The 25,882-nt window shown below is 40.5% G+C and overlaps 2 protein-coding genes across 3 annotated transcripts; both read right to left on the reverse strand.

The window, feature by feature from the left end:
* Nucleotides 1–3,363: 3,363 nt before the first annotated feature.
* Nucleotides 3,364–7,005, reverse strand: tnip2 (TNFAIP3 interacting protein 2). Of its 2 annotated transcripts, none has more exons than XM_084371986.1 (6): nucleotides 6,332–7,005; nucleotides 5,499–5,801; nucleotides 5,293–5,382; nucleotides 4,842–5,105; nucleotides 4,614–4,730; nucleotides 3,364–4,516 (listed from the first exon to the last, which is right to left on the reverse strand). In XM_084371986.1, the coding sequence occupies exons 1-6, from the start codon at nucleotides 6,647–6,649 to the stop codon at nucleotides 4,220–4,222; spliced, it is 1,389 nt and encodes a 462-aa protein (XP_084228112.1). In that variant the 5' UTR covers nucleotides 6,650–7,005; the 3' UTR covers nucleotides 3,364–4,219. The 2 variants fall into 2 exon arrangements, with proteins under 2 accessions (XP_084228112.1, XP_084228111.1); XM_084371985.1 differs by having other exon boundaries at nucleotides 3,364–4,519.
* A 4,346-nt stretch (nucleotides 7,006–11,351) lies between these two features.
* On the reverse strand, nucleotides 11,352–14,871 carry sfrp2 (secreted frizzled-related protein 2). The gene is made up of 3 exons (XM_084372036.1): nucleotides 14,307–14,871; nucleotides 13,986–14,066; nucleotides 11,352–13,756 (listed from the first exon to the last, which is right to left on the reverse strand). The coding sequence occupies exons 1-3, from the start codon at nucleotides 14,806–14,808 to the stop codon at nucleotides 13,452–13,454; spliced, it is 888 nt and encodes a 295-aa protein (XP_084228162.1). The 5' UTR covers nucleotides 14,809–14,871; the 3' UTR covers nucleotides 11,352–13,451.
* Between the last annotated feature and the right edge of the window lie 11,011 nt (nucleotides 14,872–25,882).

Consider the following 25,882-nt stretch of genomic DNA (forward strand, 5'->3'; position numbering starts at 1 on the left):
TAACAAAGAAATAAGTGTAATGTGGTGCCAGACATACTGGAGTTTTAAGCAGCACTGGACTTTCAAAAAAAATGTACAATATGTTCATATCTTCCATCCAGAGCCAGACGGCTAATGTGAAGAGGAAGTGAGTTACAGTAAAGTTCACAGTGGCTGCTTCCTCTTAACTTTTTCCACTTATTTCTTAAAACCGCGGGATTTTACTATGAAAAAATTACCACTCTTACAAATTTGATGAATGAGAGAATTGCGGTAAAAATGTAGAAAGGAGCAAAAGGTTTTGGTTTTTGTGCGAGCCACCCGAGCCAGATATGACTCAGAGTATATTTCAGGTATGAATGACTGCCGGGCTGTTTGTAGCTCTACGTGCTCGCTCTCAGTCACCAGTGATGTAAGATCAGATCTACCACATTTGAGCAAATGCCCCGCAAAACTACGCGAACGTAGACGAGTCAAAAACACCGAGCAGAAACGTCTGAGACGAAAGGGGGCCGTGATCTAAATAAAACATGAACATTGGAGCAGATAAAAGACATTTTTTGTTCATAAAAAGTTACTTTAAACAAATTTCCATCATGTTTCCTTTGAAAACACTTTGTTGATTCGACCTTTGCTGTAAACATGGTCTCGGTCGATGATGAAGGGGAACACAATGGTGCACTTAGAGCAGTCTGACAATGACAAGGGTGAGCGCCAATAGGATTATTAAAAGGGATCACGGCTGCCTTGTAGCTTGTAATCAGAATGCTGATCTTTTCATTGTCAACTTGCCTGGAGCACTTCAGGATCACATACACTTCTAAAGAGGGAATCCCCCCCTCTTGTTTCCTGGCTACACTTTGCCACAATAGTGTTTTTTTTTTTGGTGGCCGAAACCTTGGACTTCCTTAGAGAAAAGCCTTGAGAAAACAACATTAATACCAACTACCTCCACCGACATACTTTAAATCAAAACGATCTGCTCAAGTCGACAGCACTCACATTTTCAAATAAACTCGTCTGCTTTTTTTGGGAATTCCCTCCGCGATGGCGGGAAATTCCCATTCTTTTAGGATACACACAAGATTAAAGGCTGCATCTATCCATTCTGTGTTTGTCGGGATAAGTGTCAGGCTGAAGTTTTCCCTCTTTGTTAAAAGTACATGACAGCTACGTCGGCACATCCTGATGCTTTGAAACCTGGTTTATTTTAAACAGGAACTGGTCTACCGCTGTCACCTGACTTTTCTCATTAATTCTTTTCTTTCTTAGAAAAAGTTCCCAGACACTCAGGTGGGGATTTGTGACCTATTTTTTCCACTCTCAGATCGGTGGGTAGAGCGTTTTGTGTGTGTGGAAGTTCAGTCACTTATAGACCCTGTTGTATGCGTAGGTGTGTGCTGGCGGGGGGAGAATCCCCAGCAGACAACTCGTGGCCTTTTTTGGGCCTGTGTGTATTTCTACCAGTCTGTGTGTGGTTGGCTTACAGGCGAGATACTCAAGTTGCCCTTTAAAGCACAAAATTGGAACCAATCACTCTGTAATGTAAATGAATTGGGGCCAGGCTGGTGTTATGTAAATGAAATACATGTGTGGAAACTAATTCGGCTACAATATCTCCCCCTGTTAGCTGATGAGTAACTTAACATGTGACGCTGCCTGAAGGCTGAAGCTGAAGGCTGATTTGTAGGCTTGGGGAGTTGGGTGCATAAACTAGCTTCACAGCTAACCTCTGTTCATAATTTATATGTTGTGTATTTAATCCGTACAAACCAAAAGTGTACTGAAGAAAAACCAAACAGACAATTTGACATTTGCTAGCCTCACACTGTCCAATCACGAAATAAAGAAGCCTATATCTTGTGTGCTTAATCTTTACACTATCAATGGCAACGTGTGATAACAAATGACAATTTGACATTTTATTGTGGTTTCTGGCTGAAAGTTAGATGAGAAGACTGATACTACTCGTGTGCAGGGTAAACCCAAAGCTACTACTAGCAGCTGATAAACTAGCTAAACAGCTAGCCTAGCTCTGTCCAATCACTAATTAGCATCATATGTACAAAAAGTGTAAAGAGTAAGTGTGAAAAAAACAAAACAACTTTCTCTTATACGAGGGGTTCAAGCAAAAACTTAGATGAGAAGATTGATAGCACTTATATAGCCCATCCTATTAGTAAGCTTAGCTAGCATAGCTCTGTCCAATCACTAATTAACGTATATCTTGTGATTGATTGGTACAAAAAGTTTAATTTACAAAAAAAAAACAAAAAAACAGTTTGAATTTTATGGGTTTCTGACAACAACAAAATAATAATAACATAGATAACACTTATTTTGTGCAGTAAATGTGAAGTTTCCAGTGGCAGCCCATAAGCTAGCGGTGCAGCTAACCTAGCTCTTTCAGTTTACTTATATATATTAATATAAATATAAATATAATATTTAAATATTAAATATTTCCTGGACTATTTCTCTGAATTCTGCCTTTTACACGTGGTTAAGTGTTTGTGCTAAGCTAGGCTAAGATAAACAACTGCTCGCATTAGCTTGGTTTTTACCCTACATTGTTAAGAGTGGTATCAATCTTCTCAACTGACCCTTAAGAAAGCAACAAATCCATTTTTGAACATCCTTATCTTAATGGGATTTTAAAAACAAAACCCCTGAGAGTGTAACTTCTAATGGATTCAACTTTTCACTGATAAGAATAATGTCTGTTCTTTTAGTTTCATGTGTTGTGTCTTCACTGTGCCTTTGCTTTAAATGAACCTTTATCTGATCGAAATAACAATGCTGCTCACTCAGTCGCGGTGAACACAGTTGTTAAGCTACGTCTTTTCTATGCACTGCAACTGCCTACTTCCTTTTAAACAGGGGATGTCCAGCTTCCTGTTCTTACTACACAAAATCCATGACAACTGATTCACCAAACAGCACTGTTGGCCCGTTTGTGTCAAAACGATACTTCACGACTGACTGCACAATGTTTAGGTCCCCGAAGTGATCAGCAGGCGGTTATTGAGGGTCGTTGGGATGTAACTTGAGCTACCATCTTTCACTCTGTCTTCTCAGTACCCCTGTAGTGTTTGCCTCAGCCACACAACAGCTGGGAATATGGTTTGTCACAGTACAGCGTGCCCATTCAGGCAACACTGGGAAGGGGTTTTCCACCGCGCACAAGCACATACACGTGACACAGATGGACACACACAAACACACAAAAAAGACATGCACACAGACTTAGATTAAGTAGTGCCAACATTTTCGTGGTTAGGCTGTGATCTGTGGTTACAGCTCCAGGCTGCAGACTCAAGAAGCAAAATACACCACGCAGTTATAAAACATATTTAAAGCTGTATAAATCACCATAAGATAAAGTGAGGCTGAACAGTCTTTTATTACAAAAATAATGTGCCAGCTCAAGAGAAACAGCACCAAGATCTCCAAAAAAAATAAGCATTTTGTCAGTTGGGATGCAATCTTTAAAAACAGTTTAAAAAAAAAAAAGGTGGATCTCAAACATTTTCTCCAGTTGTAATGTATTTTACATTTTTGATCCCAAAAAAGTTTACAGAAAAAAACAAAGTATTTCATGGCTTTATAGAAAAAAGGCAACAACACATTGCACTAAAAATAATTTGCCTCTTCCTATCACTATGCAAAGAGAATAAATATTAATAGAATAGTTATATATTTTAAATCTGTTATTAAGAATATATAATTTACAGACCAGAACTACGTAAAGTTCAATCAAAAACAACTAATAGCACCACATTATCAACTAAGATGTCTAGATCCAAAAATAAGAAGCTTATGCGTCATGAATCTCTTAATCGTACGATTAATTTTTGGCTAAATGTCAAAAAAGTGCAATAGGTTTGTAATTTGACACATTGAGGTATATTATATTTGATATATTGCATTGGCATCCACTTCTCCACCACAACAACCTCCTGCATTGCAACAGGAGAACACTAAGAACCAGACACTGGATTTTTTTTTTATACTAGAATAGCCTGATGAATTCATTTCTCTTGCGACAGGGGAACTTTGGGTTGTACAGTTTTGCTTCACCGTGTCCAATCATCTCAAGTCAGTCGTTTCATTTGTTGTCAAAGCCTCTCCGAATTGGAAACTCCACTCAAGTTGTTTTTCTGTCGTGTAGTGCTGCTCCTCAGTGTTGAGTTACTGTCAGCGAGAGATAACTGTCTTCTCCAAATGAGTGTTGTTCCGTTCATAGTTTGGCGCACTCCTCGCAGTGGTTCAGGTACTCTGCAGCGTCCCTGTCGTTGAACGTGGCGAGGCACCGCGGGCACTGTAGCTCCGACAGGCCTGGGCATTCGTTCCAGGCGGGGCTCGGTGTTGTTGTTGTTTTTGTTGTTGTCGCCGCTGCAGCTGCAGGCTGTTTCTGCATCTCAGCTGTGGTCATCAGTAGAGGCTCTGAAGAGTCCTTATGTCGCCTCGAGGAGATCCTGTGTCCTATGTGCACACGACACATGGGAACCACTTCTCTGCTCTCTCTGCTTGCTCCCTGCTGAAGTCACATACAAACACTGTTAGGACTGCACAAGCAAGCGTATGTGCACAAAGCTGCTCTTATCCACCTGATTTATTGGTTGTCGGCTCACCTGTTTGTGTAGCTGCCGTTTTAACTGATGAACCTGCTCCTTCAGGTCTTCGATCTGGCCCTGTGCTCGCTCTCTGTCTGCACGCTCAGACTTAAAGTCCTCTGCATAGATGAGCACCTAAGGGATGAAAAGAAGAAACCTTTAGTCGTCTTGATCCTGTTAACGCTCAAGTTATACAAAAGCAATCTCAAGATTAAATGCAGCAGACTACAGGGATGTAGCACCAACCTGCTGCTCAAGAGTCTGGATTCGCTCCCGGTCTTGCCTCCTAATGTCCTCCACTTCTCTATCCAGCCGCTCACACTCGGTCATCTTCTCGTCGAGTAAGCCGTTGAGCCTGGAGATCTCATGATGAAGCAACCCAGTGCTTACAGAGCCCAGCACAGGCATCATGCCTGGCCCAGAGGTCTCCTTCAGCCTCTGACATAAACCTCTGATATAGTCCTCCCTGCTGGCATCATACTTCTGCCACTGAGAATTCAGACCTTGAACCTAAAAGGAGCAACCACAACAAAAGGTTTAAGTTGTAAAAAAGGCATTTGAATATATTTTCTTGAACAAAATCACCGCAATATCTTGTCTAAATATTTGTTTTTCTTGTGCCAGGTTGACTTTAAGGCAAAAAATACACATTTCTTTATGAACACAACTTGTAAACATGTTCTGTGTGAAGACTTACATATGCCACTCGCTGCTTTAGCTGTTGATTCTCCTCCTGAAGTCGACAGATTTGGGTGTTCACACCACTTACGTCAGCAGACTCTGACAACTGAAGAAAATGGTGGAAGTAAAGTTACAACAGAGCCCTCCAAAAGAATATGTACCAACACTGCAGTTAAATGTCTAATGCAATGAAGCTCCAAGTATACAAAAACACATCCACACCTCCTTAGCATTTTGCTGCTGAACCACAACCTCCACTTCGTCTCCCCCCTCCTTCTCTTTCTCCAGCCTGGCCAGCAGCTCCTGGCACACCTTCACTGTTGCGCCGAGCTGGCTGCGCAGCTGGTCAGCCTCCTCCGCCAGGGATGTGCAGAGGACGGCTCTGGTGGCCTCGGACCGCTTCCTCTCCTCCAGGGCGGACCGCAGCCTCTGGATCTCCTGGTCCTTCTCGTGGTCCGGCTGGCACCTGACAGTCTCCAGCTCCAGCTCCTTCTCTCTGAGCTGCACAGTCAGCCTCTGGATCTCCTGAGAGATGAATCAGATGATCACATGAGTTCGTTATAGGTCATCTTATTTATAGTGCATTGATGTATTAAGGATACATGTAGAAAAAAAAAATGTGTGAGTCTTATTATTGCTACTCATTACTCAAAATGAGTTAGGGGCATTATGGATATATGTGCATGGATGTGCAGTAAAAGTCAAATGAAATGTGTCGCATTATTTGTGGGGAGCAAAAACACTCACAAAACACAAAATAGAAATTAAGCTACTAATTCTGAGTAGCGTTTTTATTGTCTTTTAATCATGCATCTATTTGTGATCCTATCTGATGATGTCCAGCAATGAATTTAAATAAATCCATGTAAAAACAATATTTTTTACACCCCCAGAAGACAGAGAAAGTGGAACATTGCAATGTGGATTTAATAGTTTAAGCTAGTTTAAGGTTTGTTATTAAAAGTAGACATATGGACAGAGATGTTACACTTTTTCCTCCATCACTCATCTGCACGGAAAACAACTTATTCACATCATTTTCCTGCATTATTTACCTCTGCCTGTCGCGACGCCTTGAACTCCATATCGTTCCTCTTCTGTTTCAGTTTGCATATTTCTTTACACAAGCTCTCCAGCAGAGACTTGGACGGCCCGATGACCACAGACTCTTTATCTCCCAGCGACATGTAGATCCTCTCATATCTCCCCAGCCTCGCTTTCAAATCGGCGATGATATTGTCCTTCACGTAGATCTGTTTGTTGAGGAGGTCGATTTCCTGCTGCGTCTCATGATACAGAGAGTTCAGCGTGCTGTAACTCCGGACCTTGTCTCTCAGCACGTCGTTATCCGTGTTTATACTGACGTTATCCATTCCGAGGCTGTTTGTTGTTTTTAAAAGAAGAAAAAAAAAAATGTTTGACAGAAGGATTCGTCTTATTTAATAATCCTGCATTTGACGCCTCTGCTCCCGGCCGTGTGTCTTTTAGAAATGCACCGAGGAGGTCAATTGTGTGCACCAGTCTTGAGAATAATATCCCCGAACAGGGGATTTCCTAGGGAACTTCCCCGCGGACTTTTTTGAGCTTCGTCAAAATGAGCTCTGCTCGCTTTTAAAGATTCACCGTCGACCGTCATTGGGAGGTAATTGGGGTTTTATAGCCTATTGGCACGAATGTTGAAGAAAACACAGAAACTCAAATGTTTAATAGCGGCTCACGAACTTTTAAGCTAGCTGCCACCAACGGCTGAAAAAAAGAAGTAGCGGTGGTGCGTTCACAGCGGTCGTAAACTCGCAACTCTCTCTCATCGCAGTGAGTTAGCGGTGTTTGAACGCAGTCAAGTGCTTTTGATTAGCAGTAGCGCACAAACAGTGTTTTAATTTGTTTTATTTTTAGAAATTGGGGCACATGACTTTGACATGACAACATTGTTCCTTCCACTCCAAAAAAAAAAAAAAGGAGTTCAACAGAAACTAGCTTTAAAAAAAAAAAAAACCCTAACCTTAGACATGAAGTCCCCCCCTAAAGTATTAGCTAATATTTTGCAAGTAATCACAAACAATACTTAATTCAAGGGCATTAATTTTCCCAGCGGTAGTTTACAAGGTTTTCCACGCATCCCGCCCCCTAAACGTCACATCAGTGCCGGTGAGTGTCTGCAAATTCCCCACACACTCCAGTCATTTGTGTTCATTTATTCACCGTCGCTCACACGGTTTCAGTTTTTCCCATCGCTCTGAAGGCATCACAAGCGTCTCTTCTTCGTGATGTAATTGATTGCACTGAGCAGCCTGGATTGCGCAGTTGTGGCCAAACCGGAGTGTGTTGAGTCTGCTGCGGCTGATTCATGCTGTGACTGACCATTGTGTGGCTCTTAATAACCGTATGGGACATTTCTGCTTTCTGAAATGTTGGAATTAGAAATATATCCGCTAGGACCGTGATCTCATTGTTCTTGAAATTTACCGGATATCAGCTTTGTCATTAAAAAAAATATATATATATATATAACCATGATATCATACTGTATAGTGACTATATTCTGGAAGATTATGCTGGTATTTCACAAGGGAAATAAGCATTGGTTTAAGTATGATTTTCCCTGTGTGAAGATGTTTAATTTATGGGCTAATCCATAATTTAATCAGTTAATTCAAGATATGAATAAATATGTTTGTCACATATACTACAGGTTCAATTATGACATAGGCAGTGTATAAAAATACTCTGTTACAAGTAAAAGGCTGGAATTCATAATATTACTTAACTACAAAAAAGGAAAGAGAAGTTAAAAGTGCTCAATATGATGAATAGCCCCCGTCAATGTTGACATGAGTGTTTTAAAGAGTCCCCAAAAGTCATAGTTAAGTAACAATAAACATATCGTGTTAAAATATTACTTTGGTAATGTCTTAAAATATCTGATGTTTAAATATACTCAAGTATCAAAAGTAATTTTCTGGCAATAAATGTGCTCAAGTATCAAAAGTGCGAGTTATATTAAATTATGCGTATAAAACATTTTTTTCTGATTTCAGTGGGGTTTTTTTTTAATCGATGGTCAATAATGAAAAAAAAAAGTGCTACTTTCGCTCTAATGCAGCATGCAATCTGCAAAGTAACTAGTAACTAAATCCATCAAAAACATGTAGTGGAGTAAAAAGTACAATATTTGCCTCCAAAATGAAGTGGAGTGGATGAATAGTAGCAGACAATGAGAATACTCAAGTACAAGTACCTCAAAATTGTACTTAAGTAGGCCTACAGTGCTTGAGTAAATGTACTTAGTTACTTTCCATAGCTGGAAAAGATGTAGGACTAATCTAGCCTATATACAGTACAATGATTGAAGTATTCAGGTGCTGTACCTCAGTAAGTATCCCTACAACAGTTTTTGTTGAAGTACAAGTCTGGTATTCAAAATATTAAAGTAAAAAAAGGAAAGGAAAGAAAAGTAAAAGTACTACTGAAAAGTAACTAGTAACTAAATGTATTAGATACATGTTGTAAAAAAAGTACAACATTTGATTCCAAAATGTAGTGGAGTAGAAGTATAAAGTAGCAGAAAATGTAAAAATACTCAAGTAAAGTACTAGTTCCTCACAACTACTTAAGTGCAGTACTAGAGTAAATCTACTTAGTTACTTTCCATCACTGTTAAAGATCTAAGATCTATATATACACACAGTGCAATGATGGAAGAAGGCTATTCAGGTACTGTACTTAAGTAAAAGTTTCAATACAACAGTGTAAAAATACTGTAAAAAGTAAAAGTCTGACATTTGAAATATTACTTAAGAAAGCAAAGAAAAGTAAAAGTACTTGTTATGAGGAACAGTCCGTGTCAGCGTTGACACTTATAGATGTCACCGATTAATTATAAGCAGCTGTGGCGCTGACTTTTAATGTTATAACCTGTTAGCATTAGAAAACCTGGACTACAAGAACGAGACCAGCACCGGGTCAGAATGAAACTACTGTCTAGACAGGAGGTGTACAGTTAAAAACTTTTCGGCACTCTCAGCTCTACTGGCCGGTGGGGAGTCCCAGGTATTTCTGGGTCGGTCACACTGTAATGTCACATGAGGGCTGTGGAGGTGAGTCATTGAGGTCAGTCACATGACTCAAGGTGTGAAGCGTGTTACAAGTATGTAGGACGAGGTGTGGTCAGGGTGGCATTGTGAGTGTGTTAATTCATCAGTCATTATTCACTTTCAGTTCTGTTCAGAAGTCACAGCTGAGGTATACCTGAGTGTAACGACCCTTCCTCGTGGGAGATCTCACTGTAGGTACCTGTAGGAGTACTGTAGGAGTACTTTGGCAGTATCACACAATGATGTCCTGATACTCCTTACTGTACTTCCCGTTTCACCTTTTAATGTAATGTCAGCCATCCAGGTAGTGCGACAACTGGAAGACTGAGGTGAAACCACCCAGACACATTTTACTGCATTCGGCTACTTGAAGACAACACAAGTTGATGGGTAGACCTGTCAGTAGTAACACAAGCAGCTGATTAAAGGGTAACTCCACCAATTTTAACACATCAAAGTTTGCTTGGGGAGTACAACTGCATATGTCGAAAAAAGTAGTATAAAGCCTCTTGCGTCTCCAGGGGAAGCTGCATGTAATCTGATAAATTGCCTCCAGTGATGTCACTCGGTAGCTGAGATGCATTGTGGGAAATGTAGGCACCAGAATTTGAAAAGGAAGAATGCGTGGAATAAAAAAGGTGATATCTCTGGTTCTGATATCGATTTTGATCCATCATTTTAAAACTGTCCAATGTGTCCAACAGTGTTTAAAGTAGTTTTCAAAACCTGGTGCCTACATTACCCACAATGCAATGTAGCCACACAAAGCTTCCTCTGGAGCCACAAAAGGTTTTACACTACTTTTTCCACATGTGCAGACCTGTTCACACACTTTAATGTGTAAAATTGATGGAGGCGCCCTTTCACTGATCGACAAAAAAATCAATCACCCACATCTTTGATAATCAGATTTTAACACAACCCATTTTAGGTTATCTATAAAACAATAACGTGGTACACGTGCTGGTTCCAGCATCTTATGTGAGAATTTGCTGCATCTCTCAACATTTATGAATCTGAATAATTTAAATATTTGAGTTTTGAACTGTTGGTTACACAAAACACACAATTTGAAGACAACACTTTCACCTCAGGGAAACTTTTTCACTATTTGTCTGACATTTTATATACTTAATAAATAGGCAGACCCAGTTTAATGTTTTCAGATCTGTCAGTGTGGAGCTTTATGGAGCTTTTGGTATTAAGTAAAGGGTAAATAAAGATTTTATGTTGTTAAATTGTTATTCAACACAACAAAAGTTATCCTCATGCCACTTTTCATATAAAGCTAGTCTAGACCCCATCTTTTTTGAGGTTTTTTGAGTTAGATTGAATTGGATGATTTAAAAAGGAGAAATAAAAACTCTTTCAAAGTTTACCGGTGAAGTTTTTGACATCTTTTTCCTGAATAAAATGACCAGTTGGAATATTTTCAAAGCCTCAGGACTCACTCATACCCACAGTTTGTGAGCAGTACAAGAATTTCCCTCAGTAATCCCAGTACTGAAAAACAAAGTGGTATCAGGAACAAAAAGTGCCATGTGTTTCTCAGAAGTGTGTCTGCAAAATGTACAACAGCTGGTATAAAAGTACAGGCTTTTTTATTTATTTATTTTTTTTAACATGTTTTCATTTAAGTGACACAAGGCTTACAGGCCCAGATTCATTTAGCATTATAAGCTTCACTTAGGTTTAATAACAGGACACAAAAACAAAATACAGCTCTGATGTGTTGCAAAAAACATTAATGACTATTATTGAAATAATACAGCAAGTATTTGTAAATACATTTAAATATTACTAGACACACCAAAAAAAAGTCTCACATGCTTCCAATTCTTACCATGACCAGATTTTACCATTTAATTCCACTAGAGGGTGCCGTTTATCAATACATACTGTAGGTTTATTGGTTTCCTGACACACACACACACACACACACACACACACACACTAATAAAATGAGTCATTTCAAAACATGTCGTTGGCAGCTTTTAATCGCTGAAAACTTTATACAAGAATAAAAGACGGTATTTGATATTTACACGGTAATACTTCAAAAAAAATATTTTACATTGCACACATACAACACATGATTATTTGCGCTTAACAAGTTACTGCTCATCAAATCAACACTACCAACCCAAAACTCAGATATTCAACGTAAATACCTAAATAATAATAAAAAAAAAACAACTTGTCTTACTCAACAAACAACAGGATGAAGATGGAACATAACAAGTTTAAATGAAGTATGAAAAGTCTGGAGTAGAAAAATATTTGTTTGTTAAATCATACTGTGGTAGAAAAGTATGCAGTGGCTCAAGTACAAAAAAGATCCAAGAATATTAAAATGTGGAACAGGAAGAGAATATAGCCAGCTATCTCTCATTTTTGCTTGAGAAAACGGTATGAATAAAAAAAAAACACTATTTTGTCGTTGAACTTCACACTACGCACACGGGGATCACAACTTCACTCAAAATGCACCACACAATATGAATTAGATTTTTGTTTCTGTAGAATTGTGATTGAACATAGTTTTTTAATGCAAATATTTTATTTTTGACTCCCCTAAAAAATCTTACCAGAGCTCTTTTTATTTAACTTGCAGACTTTAATCATCCAGTCCTACCTTGAGCAAGTCAAGGCCTTTAACTCCGGCTGTATTTTGTTCCCTGCAGGAGTTTTGAGTTGTCTCAAACACCTGTGAATGATTTAACATTGTTTGAGGAATGCCCATGAAAAACAGTTTAATTTTTCTATTATGAAGCAGATCGCTGCAGAAACAGGGCCTAGGGAACACCAGATGAGAAAAGGAAAATGACTCAAATTCACCCCCATCGTAGGATTAAACAGCAGGCCACATCTGTCAGTGATTTTTAAGAGTCAACTGTTTTTAATCCTGGATTCAAAGCTCTGCCAGTTTTCACTCTAACCATGTAATTAGTGATTTCTTCACACGTCGGACACCCTCTGAGTGCAATCAACTGCAATGAATGAGGTGACAGCGACGACGCGCCACTTTAAAACTGACCACTAGGGGGCGCCCGGAGCTCACTAAGCGCAAAATGAATGGGAGTCAATGGATGAACTTCATAAAATCTCACATTGCCACGATTTAAAGGGTAACGCCACCATTTTTTCACATTAAAGTGTGTTTACCTGTCTCGTGGAGTACTACTTCATATCTGGATGAAAATTAGTATAAAGTATTTTGTGGTTTCAGAGGAAGTTGCATGAAATCTGATAAAGTGCCTCCAGCGATGTCACTCGACGGCCAAATTGCATTGTGGGTAAAGTAGGCACCAGGTTTTCAAAAGTAAGAGGAATGCATGGAATAAAAAGGCAGTATCTGTGGTTCTGCTGCATTGATTTTCAAACCGAGTCCAAATAGTAGTGCAATACAAGCCCAGTGGACTGCTTTACAGAACCTGGTGCCTACATTACCCACAATGCAATTTAGCCACGGAGTGACACCACTGGAGGCAATTTATCAGATTACATGCAGCTTCCTCTGGAGTCAAAATAGGATTTATACTACTTTTTTCATATGTAGCCGTACTCCCCAAGACCTCTAATCTCACCTTAATGTGTGAAATTGGTGGAGTTACCCTTTAAGTCATTTTTTTTTTGCTTTCTTCTGTGTCTGCCAGACATAAATGTGTGCCCTGCTCAGAAGAAATGGACGATCTGTGTTGTTTAGCAACTTAAAAACATGGTTTTTTAAAAATATGGTGGCCTTTTTGATGAACGTAGCTCGAGTGTATCGGAGTGTAACACCTTTTAGAAGATGAACATCCATGAAAATAATAATTGTAGAGTCAAACAAATGCTTTAGCCAGCTCAAGATATGTTGTATGTTTCCTATTTTTTAAGATAATGCACATTTTTCACTATAAACCATTCGAAAACGGAGGAATTTGTGTGTTTTCTAAGGTGAAAGACACATTTTTGCTGAAAGGAATCTATGAATCATAACTGCAACTTGTGTGACAACTTGACTGGGATAACTGGAACGAGCTAAACTAAACTTTTCCTCCGACAGCGACACATGCAGTGCTTTTTCTTTTTTTCCTTCCTAGCACTGCAGCTTGCGGATGCTGCGGGAAATCCTCTTGAACTCTCGCTGTCCCTTCTGCCAGCGCTTCAGCGAGGTGATGACCAGATTGCCGTCCATCTTCTGGCCCATGACCAGGTAGGCGGCGTTGATGTCGTTCATCTCCTCGCAGATGCACTGCAGGCCGTCCTTCAGCCACAGCACCGTCTTCCTCAGGTCACGCTCCGTCACGCCGTTCAGCTTGTAGATGGTCTTGCTCTTGGTCTCTGGCACTATCTTGGTGTCGCCGTTGATGTAGGAGATCTCCTTGACTTTGATCTTCAGAGCTTGGTGCAAGAAGAGGGGAAAATGTGTTGACATGTATTTATGAAAACCAGCTGAGAAGCTTAAGAACGATGTATTTGCAGTTGTTTTAGTGATATAAACAATTAAAGTGAGGAGGGAAATCCTGGTCACAATTTCTCCTCCTGGAACTTGAAGGGTCATGACCTCTTGGAGCTCCTGAGCTCCACCTTTGGAAACTAATGCTCTAATGAAATAGGTGGGTGGACTTACCAAAGTCATTCTTACACAGGTTGTCTACAATTTCGTTGTCGTTTTCATCTGTTTCCTTGCAAGCATCGCACACTCTGGGCACTAAAGAAGAAGTTAGACATGGTAAATGTTACATAATCTTCCATAATTCAACACACAGTTTTATGTTCTGTGCAGAATAAGTGGGACACAACATGGGCAGGTGTGGATTGTGGTGCAAATTATGGACAGAGTACTGAAAATCAAGCTGTTCACACACATTATTCATGCGCCAAGAAGCTAATTTACCCATTTACGCACAAGATTTGGCGATGTTAAATTTAAAGTTTAACAAAACCTTACCCTCTTTGGTGACTGGCGCGAAGCTCTCGACGCCTGCAGGTGGGATGCACAGGTCATTGTCGAGTGGGAAACGCTCGCAGTCCAACATCTTCGGCCAGGGGAAGCCAAACGCGGACATCACGGGCGCGCAGCCGTTCTTGACGCTCTCGCACAGAGACCTGCACGGCTGTATGGGCTCGTCCAGATCGTCCAGACAGACGGGAGCGAAAAGGGAGCAGAGGAACTTTCTCGTGTCGGGGTGACACTGCTTCTGCACCAGCGGGATCCAAGACGAAGCCTGCTGCAGCACCTCATTCATGGTTTCGTGTCCGAGCAGGTTCGGGAGGCGCATCTCTGTGTACTCGATGTCGTGGCACAGGAGGAGGTTTGCAGGAATCGGCTTGCAGTTGTTCTTTTTGTAGAATAACTCATGCTGGCCAAAGTTGTACAATCCGTGGATAGCTTCCATGCAGGGTAATGTCATCACCCACAGCACCGTCACTGTCGGGATTAAGGCTCTCATTTTGTGTGCGCGTAAAAGCTGCAAAGTCTAAACGCGTAAAAATCAGTCAGAGGCTGTTGAGCATCAGTCAGCGTGGATGGATCTTCTTCCAGTGGCCAGATCCTACTGTACAGGAGGTTTTCTTCCAGGCATGTGTGGGAGGAGTCTGTGCGTAAAGACCGCGTCTCCACTCAGCGCTTGGTTCCCTCATATCAGGTGAACCCAAATCTGACTCCTCGCTTGTTGCTCCTCTGGGTCTGACAGGCTTTTTTTGATTTCTAATTATAGCTCGTAGTATTTTATCACCAGTCGTTTTCCTAACAGCTTCCCTCTCTATTTCATCCTCCTGCCCTTCGTGGAAATAAAAACAAAACGTGTCTGACAGGGTTTCCTCATTACGCCCAGATCAACAGAAACATATCCTGAGTGATCCCCTCAGTTGCTGTTTTTAGACCCACGCTGTAAATAGTTTGGAAATGTAGTCAGTAGGGGCATTTAGCTCAGTTCAGTGAAGCGTTAATTTTCCATCATTAGGAGTTTTAGTGTTGAAATCCTCTGGGCAGGTCTGCAGGTTCGTACCACACGGTGAAATATTGTTCGCCCTGGTGTGAGAAGCAGACCTCCAGCCAGCACACCCAGGGGTGAAACCGAATCTGCCTCCTCCCGCTCTGCAGCTCTGGCTCCTGTCCGCTCTCAGACCCCCATGAGCTCCAGTCTGGTCTGCAGACACAGACAGCGGTGTGGTTCTTCTCAGGGGTGACCTTCCTCCTGCTCCACTGACCTCAGTGAACACTTAAATCTTGGATGTGATGTTTGTGGAAATTTTCGAGCTTGAAGGGTCAGTTCACACAAATCACAGAGACATATTTTACCACTTCCTCCTTTAGATTTTCAGGATACTTTTGGAAAGTGATGGAAAGTAACTAAGTACATTTACTCATTTACTGTACATAAGTAGGCCTACAGTTGTGAGGTACTTGTACTTCCACTCCACTACATTTTGGAGGCAAATATTACAAATATTTGTTACAAATATTTGCAAATATCCTTTTTACTCCAAAAATTTGAGTTGCTTGTACTTTAGTAGTTTATTTTCATTTTCTGCTAAATTACACTTCCACTCCACTACATGTATTTGATAACCTTAGTTACTAATTACTTTTCAGATTGCATGCTGCATCAGAGCCTAAGTAGTGCATTTTTTAAAGGTGCTATGCGTAAAAAAAAGTTTACTTTTAAGTCTCATTCCCAACTCGTCAAACAATGACTGTTGGACAGCCGCCATCCCAAAGCATCATTGTTTGACGAGTTGGGAATGAGACTCAAAAATAAACTTTTCTTTCAAATTGCACCTTTAAATGTATTTTATCAGCAATCAGATTAAAAAAAACAGCTGATTCTGATAATGAGAAAAATGCTGAATATTGGATCTGATAATCAACCAGGACAATAATCAGTCGACCCCTATTATACAATATTTACTGTACATAATGTAAACATATATATAAATAATTCATATATATATTTAGTTGTACTTTTGATACTTAAGTACATTAAACATCAGATACTTTAAAGATATAATATGTGACATTTTGGCATTAAAATGTCTAAAACCAACTACATCTTTCATGCATATTTTGTTGATGTTATTGTTGTTGTTTACTTAAACTATCCAAAATGTTTCAAATAATCAAATCCATCACTTTATTACAGTGCGTTTCATTCAGTCCCCTGTCGCTATAACTCCCAGGAGAGAGTCAGAGAGGGAGGGAGGAAGTTGGCGAACGTGACTAAACAAAACGTAGATAAAAGTTTAAAACATTACCTCGTCCATGAACGCGTCGGCTTGAGTCACGTCAGATAAGTTTTCATCGGCAGTCGTGTTGATTCCTGTCACAACTCAGTGTCTCCTCCCTCCTCCACTCAGCAGCTCCCTCAATCATTCACAAAGGTGGTGAGTCACCTGTTTTAAGTCGTAGGAAAAAGAATTTGACTCGGTATATTTGCTCTGAATTAAACCTGCCATGAAAGTTTATAGCTCTACGTGCGCCAGTTTTTTTTTCTTCTAGCAGAACTGAACAAAGAGAATGTTTTGGCAAGAGGTTTCCCCCTTCACGTGTTTTTCTTTCCGAACGAAAACAAGACAGGATCTATAAATGATTTGGGGAACCTGACGTGTAAAAATAATGTTTTATGAATCGTTCAGCTTCTGAAGATACAGAGAGTGTTTTACACTCCTGAACAAAGGAGTTTGAATCAGATGTCTCGTACCACCTCGTGAATCCACATAAATATATATCAGTCAGGGTACATGTGCTAACTGTTGTAACTGCTGACAGTGGTGTTTCTTCCAGGATGACTTTGGAGGATTTTTCTTTATATTTAAAGGCTCAGTTCACCCAAATTACAAACATGTTTTCTCACTTTTCTCACAGTTTTGATCGGTTATGACTGATACGTCTCTGAAATGTCTGCCACCATCACAGTACAAGTTTAAGTCAGACGCTAATGTATTTTAACATTTTTTGTCTTGGGACTTGATTTGCCTTCGGCTTAAGGACTCGACTTGACATAACCTGTGACCTGCTTATTAAACCGGCATTCAGAGCTTTAAAATAATGCGAGCGCCTGCGTTGGTGTGGCTGTGTTGCTTCAGGTAGCACCGAGGCGTGACATATAATCCAGGAAGTCCAGTCTGAGTAACAGATCCATGTGTTTGAAGGATTGTCGAATGCCAAAAACATAATATTATAATACTCTGAGACAGAATTATATGACTGAAAAGTTCTCAAAAGCTGCAATTTTGCAACATTTGAGAGATAAACGGTAGAAATACGGCATCAGACTCAGGTTTACTGCCAAGTAGTTTTACACATATTTGTCTTGGTGGTTTTGGCGAATAACAAAAAACAAAGCAAGTAGAAAAATATACAGAAAGATTAAAAGACAACAACTGCAAGTAAAGAAGTATAAATAGACAATGTACAATAAAATATATAATAAATACAATATGTCCATTATTTAAATGAAAGAGCTGTGCAATTCTGTGCAAAGTGTTCACTAAGTAATGTGCACAAAGTTCAGATTATGCCAATTAAGCAATTTGAAATGTGCAAGCTAGATTTTTCTTTCTGCACCAGACTGGCCTCTTTCATTGTTGTCAAAGCGCTCTGGAGCAGGATCCTAACTGGTTCTTCGTTCTGTGTCAAAGGTTTAACTGGCTTTTATAGGGCAACGCTCCCCCTCTCATCCGCTGTCCTTCAAAGTGTGTTAATTCTATTCAGGTCTCTGTAGAAACACTTATAAGGCCATTTAAGGGCTCGAGCCCCCTGTTAACCTGCAACTGGACTCTTAAGCTGAGCAGCAGGTCAGCTGGCTAAACTGTACCTGCGGTGTGGCAGGTCACAGGCTAACCTTCTGCTGGGCGACTGAATGTGGTCAGCTGTAAACGGGCTCACGATGCGCTCCTATGGGACATACGTTGAGGCGTTAGATCGACACAAAACACGTGGTGAAGTAGTCGGAGTGAAACTTCTCAGACACCTCGGCTTGTTTTTTAAAATGCCGAGAACAAAGGCTGTAAACGGTATAAATAGCAGGCGCGAGGTTTCAGTTCTTCTGAGCAGTCTGTATTAACAATATGGTTTCACAGACAGTTAAGGTCAAAGGCTTGCGATAGAGGTAAGCTGATCCCAGGCCTGTGCTTGAAGTCACCCCAGTGGGTTCTCATTACAGCGCTGTGTGAAAATGAGACACAGCTTGTCGGACCTAGTCGTCCATCTGTGGCCCAGTAACCCTTCATTCTTCCACTACCCCTCAACCCATTACCCTTTCCCTTCATCTTTTTCATAAGGAATCAAGGGCTCGGCTGCAGTCAGAAACGATCACAAAATGTGTTGTGCAGGTTCAAAAGATAGAGAAAATGTTGAAGGAATCAATTTATAGAATGCTCACGAAGACTCATCCCTCAGTGTGAGGAGCATCAAAGCCATCAGGGCCGCTATAATGTGAACCAAACCAACCATGTTGTTATGCAGACAAGCTACCCAGCTCCATGCAGGATCTTGGGATTTGGACGAAAATAAAATCTGATCAGAAGAGATTAAAGGATCGGTCTGGTCGTATTCGATATTTTTCTTATTTTCATTAAATTCCATGAAAAGACCAAAACCAACAATGAAGTGATCCTCATAACAAGTATCGTCTGTGTAGTCAAAGCCTCTGTGTCAGACCTCCGCCGAGGACCAAAAACTATTTAAAACCAGCTCGGTCTAACTCATCGTGGCCCCACACTTCTCAGTATGACGCTGTTGTTACCCCTCTAGCATCACTTCTTAAAGTGACCCTTGTAGCGGTGTAGTCTGTAGTCCTAAAACACAGAAATCAGTTAGCATTTTTGCACATCCGGTCCCCTCGCCTCAAAGTCGATGAGGTTTTTTGAATTCGTTTTCACTTAAATGCCTGAAATAAGGTCTGCGGTTACTGCAGGCTTGTGATATTTACATGTTTAAATTAAATGCAATTTGTCCCACCTTTACAAATATTGTGTTCTCTGGCATTATCTTGCGTGATCAAATAACGATTATCTAGCGGCCCAGAAAGAAAAAAGATCCTGCGTCTTCACTACTAGGACCACTCATCGTTATTCTTATCATCCACGGCCCCTTGACTGCCAACTGAGAATCAACTATTCAGCTCTGAACATTGTCCTGAAGTGCACTAATGAGCTTGTTAACTTCAATCACTGCTTCTACATTGACATTTGGGAAGGAATTTATCCCAACCAAGAGGAATTAATCTCATTAGAGCTCCAGAGTCATATAGATCGTGCCTGCTTGGCGTAATTGATGTCCCTATTGTACAGGTCTAATTGACTCAGTATGGGGCTTCAGAGCAGCTGTGGGACACGTAGGCGACTCTACCAGACTTCAGGACAGCCAGAGATGTGTGCACTGTACACAGCGGTGGACGAATATGAAGCGAGCTCAAAAACAAGGGATGGGGTAAAAACTGGAAATGAGATTGATTCTCTGTGTTTGCAGTCTCTCTGTGCTAAGCTAAGCTGCAGGTTGCTGGCTGTAGATTCATATTTACCGAGCTAAACTAGGATCTGTAGTTTTTCTTTTGTGGGGATTTTGCCATTTTAACGCCTGTGCTCGCCTTCGCACTTGCAAAACGGGTTCCCCTGACATTATTTTGCAGTGCACAGTTGCTGCATCCTTTATGTGATTGATTTAAGGAAATACAAACAAGCCAGAGCAGCATTTCTCCCCTGGAGCAGAATGATAACGGGTGACCTGTCTAGGCGAGAAAAGATATATTTCCCAAAATAAAATGTCAAGCTGGTACTCCAATGGCTTATAACGACCACCAGTCATATAATTAGTATGGGAACAGCTTCAGTATTTGAAGGCTGGTCAAAAGAACAACCAGGTTTGCGTTACAGGATCCAAAACGGTGACATTGTACCATAAAACACAGCACTGACGCAGGCAGGTTTATGTTCGCAGGATGTCCATGGATCAGTGTGACAAGCAGATCCTCCTGTAGGGCCCTGCTCTTTGACCCCTGACCGACACTGAAGCTGCAAGACTCACACTGTGAAGGGCTCTACGGGGACATTTTACAACTCAGACCAAAGTACGAGCGGCTCAGAGAAGTGTTTTCTGAGTGACCCGTACCTGATCTCCACCCCATATGGAGAAGGGCAGCCCGTAGCCCGGCTCTGTTTAATGAGTAAATAAACTTTTACTGAATCTTTTTCTTGAATGAAAATCAGAAGACGGTTCGAACGATTTAAAAAGTGCATGTATCTTCAGTTAGGGGAGTTTTCTGCTCTTTAAAGGAGGATACAGTCGAGTTCTGCCCAGCAAGTCAAGTGAAATTATAAACAAATAACTTAAGAATAAAATCACACATCCTCTGAGACATGTTTCTGAGTGACTGTAAAATGCATCATTGATTAGGATGGATATGTTAGCTGACATATTGTATAATTCACAACTGGGTAGTTTTAGTCCATTATTTGCCTTTTACAAGAGAATCGCTGGTTTTGATTATGTTTGTAGTAATTTTATTGTCTGCATGTGTCGATGTGGTACTACATTTTTTAGGTTTTAGTTTCCATTTCAGCCAATTTTTTTTATAATATCATTCTCTACCAAGGAGGTCGTGTTTGCACCCATTTCTGTTTGGTGGTTTGTTGGTTTGTCAACAGGGTTTCACAAAAACTACTGAACTGATTTCCACATAAGGATGAAGGATGGGTCTCAGCCCAGAATAAACTTTTTGGTGCAGATTCGCATAAAGCAATGGATCCAGGATTTGTTTCTCATGTTTGCTACCATTATAAGGCGTTTTTTTTTTTTGACATTTTCGTTAGTTTCTCCTGTATAACACTCCGGTGTATTTAGGTTGCTGGTATCGATGAGCGAGTACAATTTGATGCGGATCTGGAGAGCTTAAATCATAGTTGAGTAGTTTCAGTGATATGCGTTTGAGTTTGATATTGGATTAGCCTTGATTAAATTAAAGGGGACTGTTGGGCCTTGGCAGAGGTATGCTCTCTACTGAGTGCCATTTCTTGTTTCTATTTACATTTGATCAATATGTTAGTTGCTACTGGATATTAAGGATTTTGCACAAATAAAATAAACTTTTTTAACATTAAAATGAGATATTGCATCTTTTTAAATCAACATTATGGCAGATGTTGTGTAAATCCTTGTATCTGAGAGGCTTTACTAGTAGAACGAGTGTGATTATATTTATAATATGTGACCTTTTAAATTCTGTAATGCTCAATTTTTTAATGGTATTGTGCAGTTATTTTAAGTCAGTTTGATTTATATAGCGCCAAATGACAACAAAAGTTATCTCATCGTGCTTTTCAATAAGAGCAGGTCTTGATAATACTACTTATAATACTTTTGTTTGATACACATTTGTTCTTTTCTAAATTATGAGATTATAAAATAGACTTTATTTTAAATATCAAATTACATTTTGGATGTAAATGCAAGTGAAAAAGCTAAATGATCTGTTACATGTCTGTTTTTTTTTTCTCCGAGTCAAATTAATTTACTTCCTACAAAGACAACTTCTCCATGACATGAACAAATTACCACTCCAGCACAAGTTATGGATCATTTGCTTCTTGACAGTTTGTGTTGTGAAATATAATCTCACATACCTTCATCACAGGAACTTGGGGGTTAAAAAAAGAAAAAAAAGAAAAAGAAAACCACCCCTCTTAATTTTAGCGACGGTGGCAGCGGGTTAGCAAGTGACCCACAGTGACCTCTGGAATACCAGACGCGGGCTCAAGTGTAAATAAAGGTTTGGCATTCATTCACAGTCGTGGCACTACAACAAGGACGTATAGCTGAGGAGCGTGTGTCCCCTGAACAGAAACAGACTTTACACCAAGTTCAGCCCAAACTCTGAACAACCTCTGCTCACTGACTCAACCTCCAAACTTCAAAACAGCCAATCTGAACCATGAAACAGGATTTGACTTGTAGCCGCTTTCTACAGTTTCAAGAATGAGACAAAACCATCAAAATATAACAATCTCCTACAAACCTGCACAGCACAGAAAACAGATCTCAAAGATTATCGTTGTCCAGATGTATGTGATATGATTTTTTTTCCTGTGCACTGTAAAATGTTTTAGTTTTTCCTTGTATACTACGGTACAAGCAAGACTGATAACTCTATTCAACTCAAGTCAAAGCAATCGAGGGTAATTTTATCCTCTGATCTGCCAAAAGCTACAGACATTTATGAATAAACATAATATACACTTTATCGAAATTTTACCGCGATCTGGAATGCAATTCATCTAGATAAGAGCAGAAGGAAAACAGCTCATGAAATAATATTTTTTGTTTTCCTAATTTTTAAATAATTGAACAGCATTTTTACTGGTTGATTGTGAAAAGCATTGTTGCCATCAGATCTGGCTTTCACCACCGTTTGCTCTGAGCACAGCATTGAGCCAAAATGTGTATTTTCAGTGGAGCGTTCCTTTTAAAAAGCCAAAAATTGGCTCTCATTATACTCTCAGCCCAGTCATTTGTTAATAAGACTGGACTGTATCAACCTCATCAGCCTCAACAAAACTACATTTCTTATCTATTCATGCATGTTTTAAAAATATGCTCAGTACTTAATCTTTTCATACTGGTCAAAGCTTTCCACCATATATACATTTCATTACTCAACGTTTATTTTATAGCTTATTTCCAAACATAGACATTCCCCCGCCACTGAAGTAAATGGTTTTGTAAAAGAGCCAACTATAAACACTAAGTTTAAGTTTAATGGACCCACCGACGTGTCATCATTACCTCCCTGTTGTTTTCATGTAAAAAAGGCAACATTAAAACCCCCACGTGCTGAATTCACCTCGGTGGTAACGGAGGAAAAGCACCCTAAATGCCGTCAGAGGGAACCACCGAGCCCTTTATTATTCCTAGTGCACTCCTAGAAGAGAGTATTAGCACTGACTTACAGCAGCGTCACCACCTCGTGTGTGTGCTTCTGTCTGATGGTGTGCGGAGGCAGACGGAACAAGCCCGAGGCAGTCCACATTAAACCTGCGGAGCCCCGCTGAGAGGAGGAGGAGGAAAGACCCCGAGTTATCCTAAACTCTTTGGGAGACACATCCATGGCTGCACACTTAAAAAACTGGCCTCACTTTAACTAAACGATGGCTCCCCTTCAACGCCGAGGGCTTTTCCAACCTCAAACATCCAACCATCCAACAACCCTCCTCCAAAGTGCTTCTGCTCTAATCTTTTGAGATTCTGGTTGTTTTTGGACGAATCTGAAGCCTTAAGAAAGTGTTTTAAAGTATCATCACTGCACCGCAAGGTACACGAGCAGAAAGTAAACATGGCCACGCTTATCTTTCACTGCGGGGCTTAATTAAATATTCTGCCAATCGTTGCTCGATGGCGATGGCACAATGTGAAGTTTCAGCGTTCCAACCAAAACATCGCCCCGGCTCTGCCTCGTACTGCCAGAGGTTACGTATCCCCTATCAGATGACACATTCAGTGTATACAAGCTCGAATATAACATTTATTCTAATCCGTTCCATGCACGATGTCTGGGATTTTCAGGCCGCTGTTACAACTGAAATGGCGAGCAACAAGTGACAAATGTACTCAGTATCAAGACGATGACACTGCTTTGTTTGCTTTATTGCTGCTCTGCCAATGAATCATAAGAGTGAAATAGCGATGAAATATTTAAAACAATAGCTTCATTGTTTTCTGCAAAATGAAGCTGGAGTCCCAGATGATATGATATTCAAAATAAAGTTAGGGTTGGTGCGGTGCGTGTAAAATGGACAATGAATAATAAAGTCATTGTTCTTTACAAAGACGCTCTGGTGAACCGCTTTTTTAGTTCGCTCCAAAGTTCAGACTTTGCAACATGACTGACATTAAGAGGCTGAATGTTACAAGCAAGCCTGAACTTCATAATAAAGGAGAAGTTAAACATTTTGATGAATGTGCTCATTTCTTTCTGTCTACTTCAGAGTCAGGGGGCAGTTACCTTAGCTTAGCATAAAGCATGTAAGCAGGTGGAATTAGCTAGCTAAGTTCAGAAATACACCGCTGGAGCTTTAAAACACACAATATCTAATTTATGCTGCTAGGTAGTAACGCAAAAAAACCCCCCACAAATGATCCTGCAGTCAAACTCACTACACTGGTGGTGAATACCATTAAATAACCACCATTGCTGATAAAAATCTGTCGGAAGGTTGAGAATTTTATAGACATGACATCAAAATACGTGACAGCTGAAGAGTCATTGTTTTTGGAAATGACATTTTCCAATAAACTTTTTTTTACCTTCGACAAAGACAGTAAACTTTGCTGTCAGCCTTTCATATCAACTGTATGTTTACTTGGCTGTTTGACACTGCCTGTTCCTATACTTTATGTTCAGCTACAGTGTGTCTGTCTTTTTTATGTTTTTGCACTGTATATAAGTACATTAAGAAACAGAGTCACAATGTATATACCAGTAAAGTAAATAGTCCAAATGCACACATGCTTTATGCTTCTACACTCTGCAGATTATCCTCAAAGTGAAGGGATAAAATGAGCTCCACATGGGACACCGTGCATAGTCCTGCACGACCACTTTCATAGGCCTGGGAACCCCCAAACACACACACACACACACACACACACTGAGCTTTTCCTTCTGTCTCCCACATCTGTGTCTATGGCCCTAATTGTTTAATACCTCTCCCCTTCCAACCTCCCTGTGCAGCCGAGGCACTAATAGGCCCATCAAAAACCTGCCGGGGCCTCTGATTCCTGTTACCCTGAGCTAACTGATGGAGATTTCACTGGTCAGTGGATGAACTCGTGCTCCTCGCCACCTGTGTTTATCCCACATGGTTGTTGTGGCTGGATTGTGTGTCTGAGTGTGTGTAAAAGAGGGTTGAGCGGTTGAAAAAAAAAAAAACCTTTGTTTGTGACTTCTTGAGGGTAACTAGGAGAAAAAAAGAGTTTTTGGTCTGTTTGTTTCAGTCTGTCTGCTCTTAATTTATGCATGATGTTGAAGTTCCCTTTGTTTCTGCATGTTTTTTTGCACTGCACTTCATCAGTCAACATCGGCTTGTCTTTGTTGAGCAGGACACACACAAAGACATAAAGCTGGCACCATGAAAGTTTGTCATTCTGCGTCATTTGCTACCTGTGCCGCTCCAAGTCGACACACGCTGAGGGACGCCCAGTGAAAAAAAGGAAGACGGCTCGGTTGGAAAAACTTGACCCTAAAGTTGTTTGAACCCCTTCATCCTCCTGATGCCCCCACAGACAAAAATGGATGGACTTCTTTTGGACTAGAAGGGAGGAAAGCTGTCATTGCCACCTCTTCTCCGCAGTGTCAGACGCAGCCATTTGAACCTGAGGTTGGGGCGTAAATCTCCATCCCCGGCCCGGCCTTGACATTCTGTTCCCAGATGGTGCCTCCCCTGCTGTGGACTCTGCCCCAAAGGGGCCTGGCATCTCAGAGAGTCCCATCCATCACCGGAGAACCAGGCCCCTTATACTGGCAGCAGAGG

This window comes from Pagrus pagrus (assembly GCF_965226575.1).
Source record: "Pagrus pagrus genome assembly, chromosome: 2".
In the NCBI taxonomy this organism is placed as follows: domain Eukaryota; kingdom Metazoa; phylum Chordata; class Actinopteri; order Spariformes; family Sparidae; genus Pagrus; species Pagrus pagrus.

Bases quoted from the DNA above. Each gene is read 5' to 3' on its own strand.
- tnip2 (XM_084371985.1), bottom strand. From the start codon at position 6,649: ATGGATAACGTCAGTATAAACACGGATAACGACGTGCTGAGAGACAAG. The intron at 5,802-6,331 runs GTAAATAATGCA...TTCATCTCTCAG, and splicing joins AGGCGTCGCGACAGGCAGAG to GAGATCCAGAGGCTGACTGT. The intron at 4,520-4,613 runs GTGAGCCGACAA...ATGTGACTTCAG, and splicing joins AACGGCAGCTACACAAACAG to CAGGGAGCAAGCAGAGAGAG.
- sfrp2 (XM_084372036.1), bottom strand. From the start codon at position 14,808: ATGAGAGCCTTAATCCCGACAGTGACGGTGCTGTGGGTGATGACATTA. The intron at 14,067-14,306 runs GTAAGGTTTTGT...CTTCTTCTTTAG, and splicing joins CGCGCCAGTCACCAAAGAGG to TGCCCAGAGTGTGCGATGCT. The intron at 13,757-13,985 runs GTAAGTCCACCC...TCTTGCACCAAG, and splicing joins CCTGTGTAAGAATGACTTTG to CTCTGAAGATCAAAGTCAAG.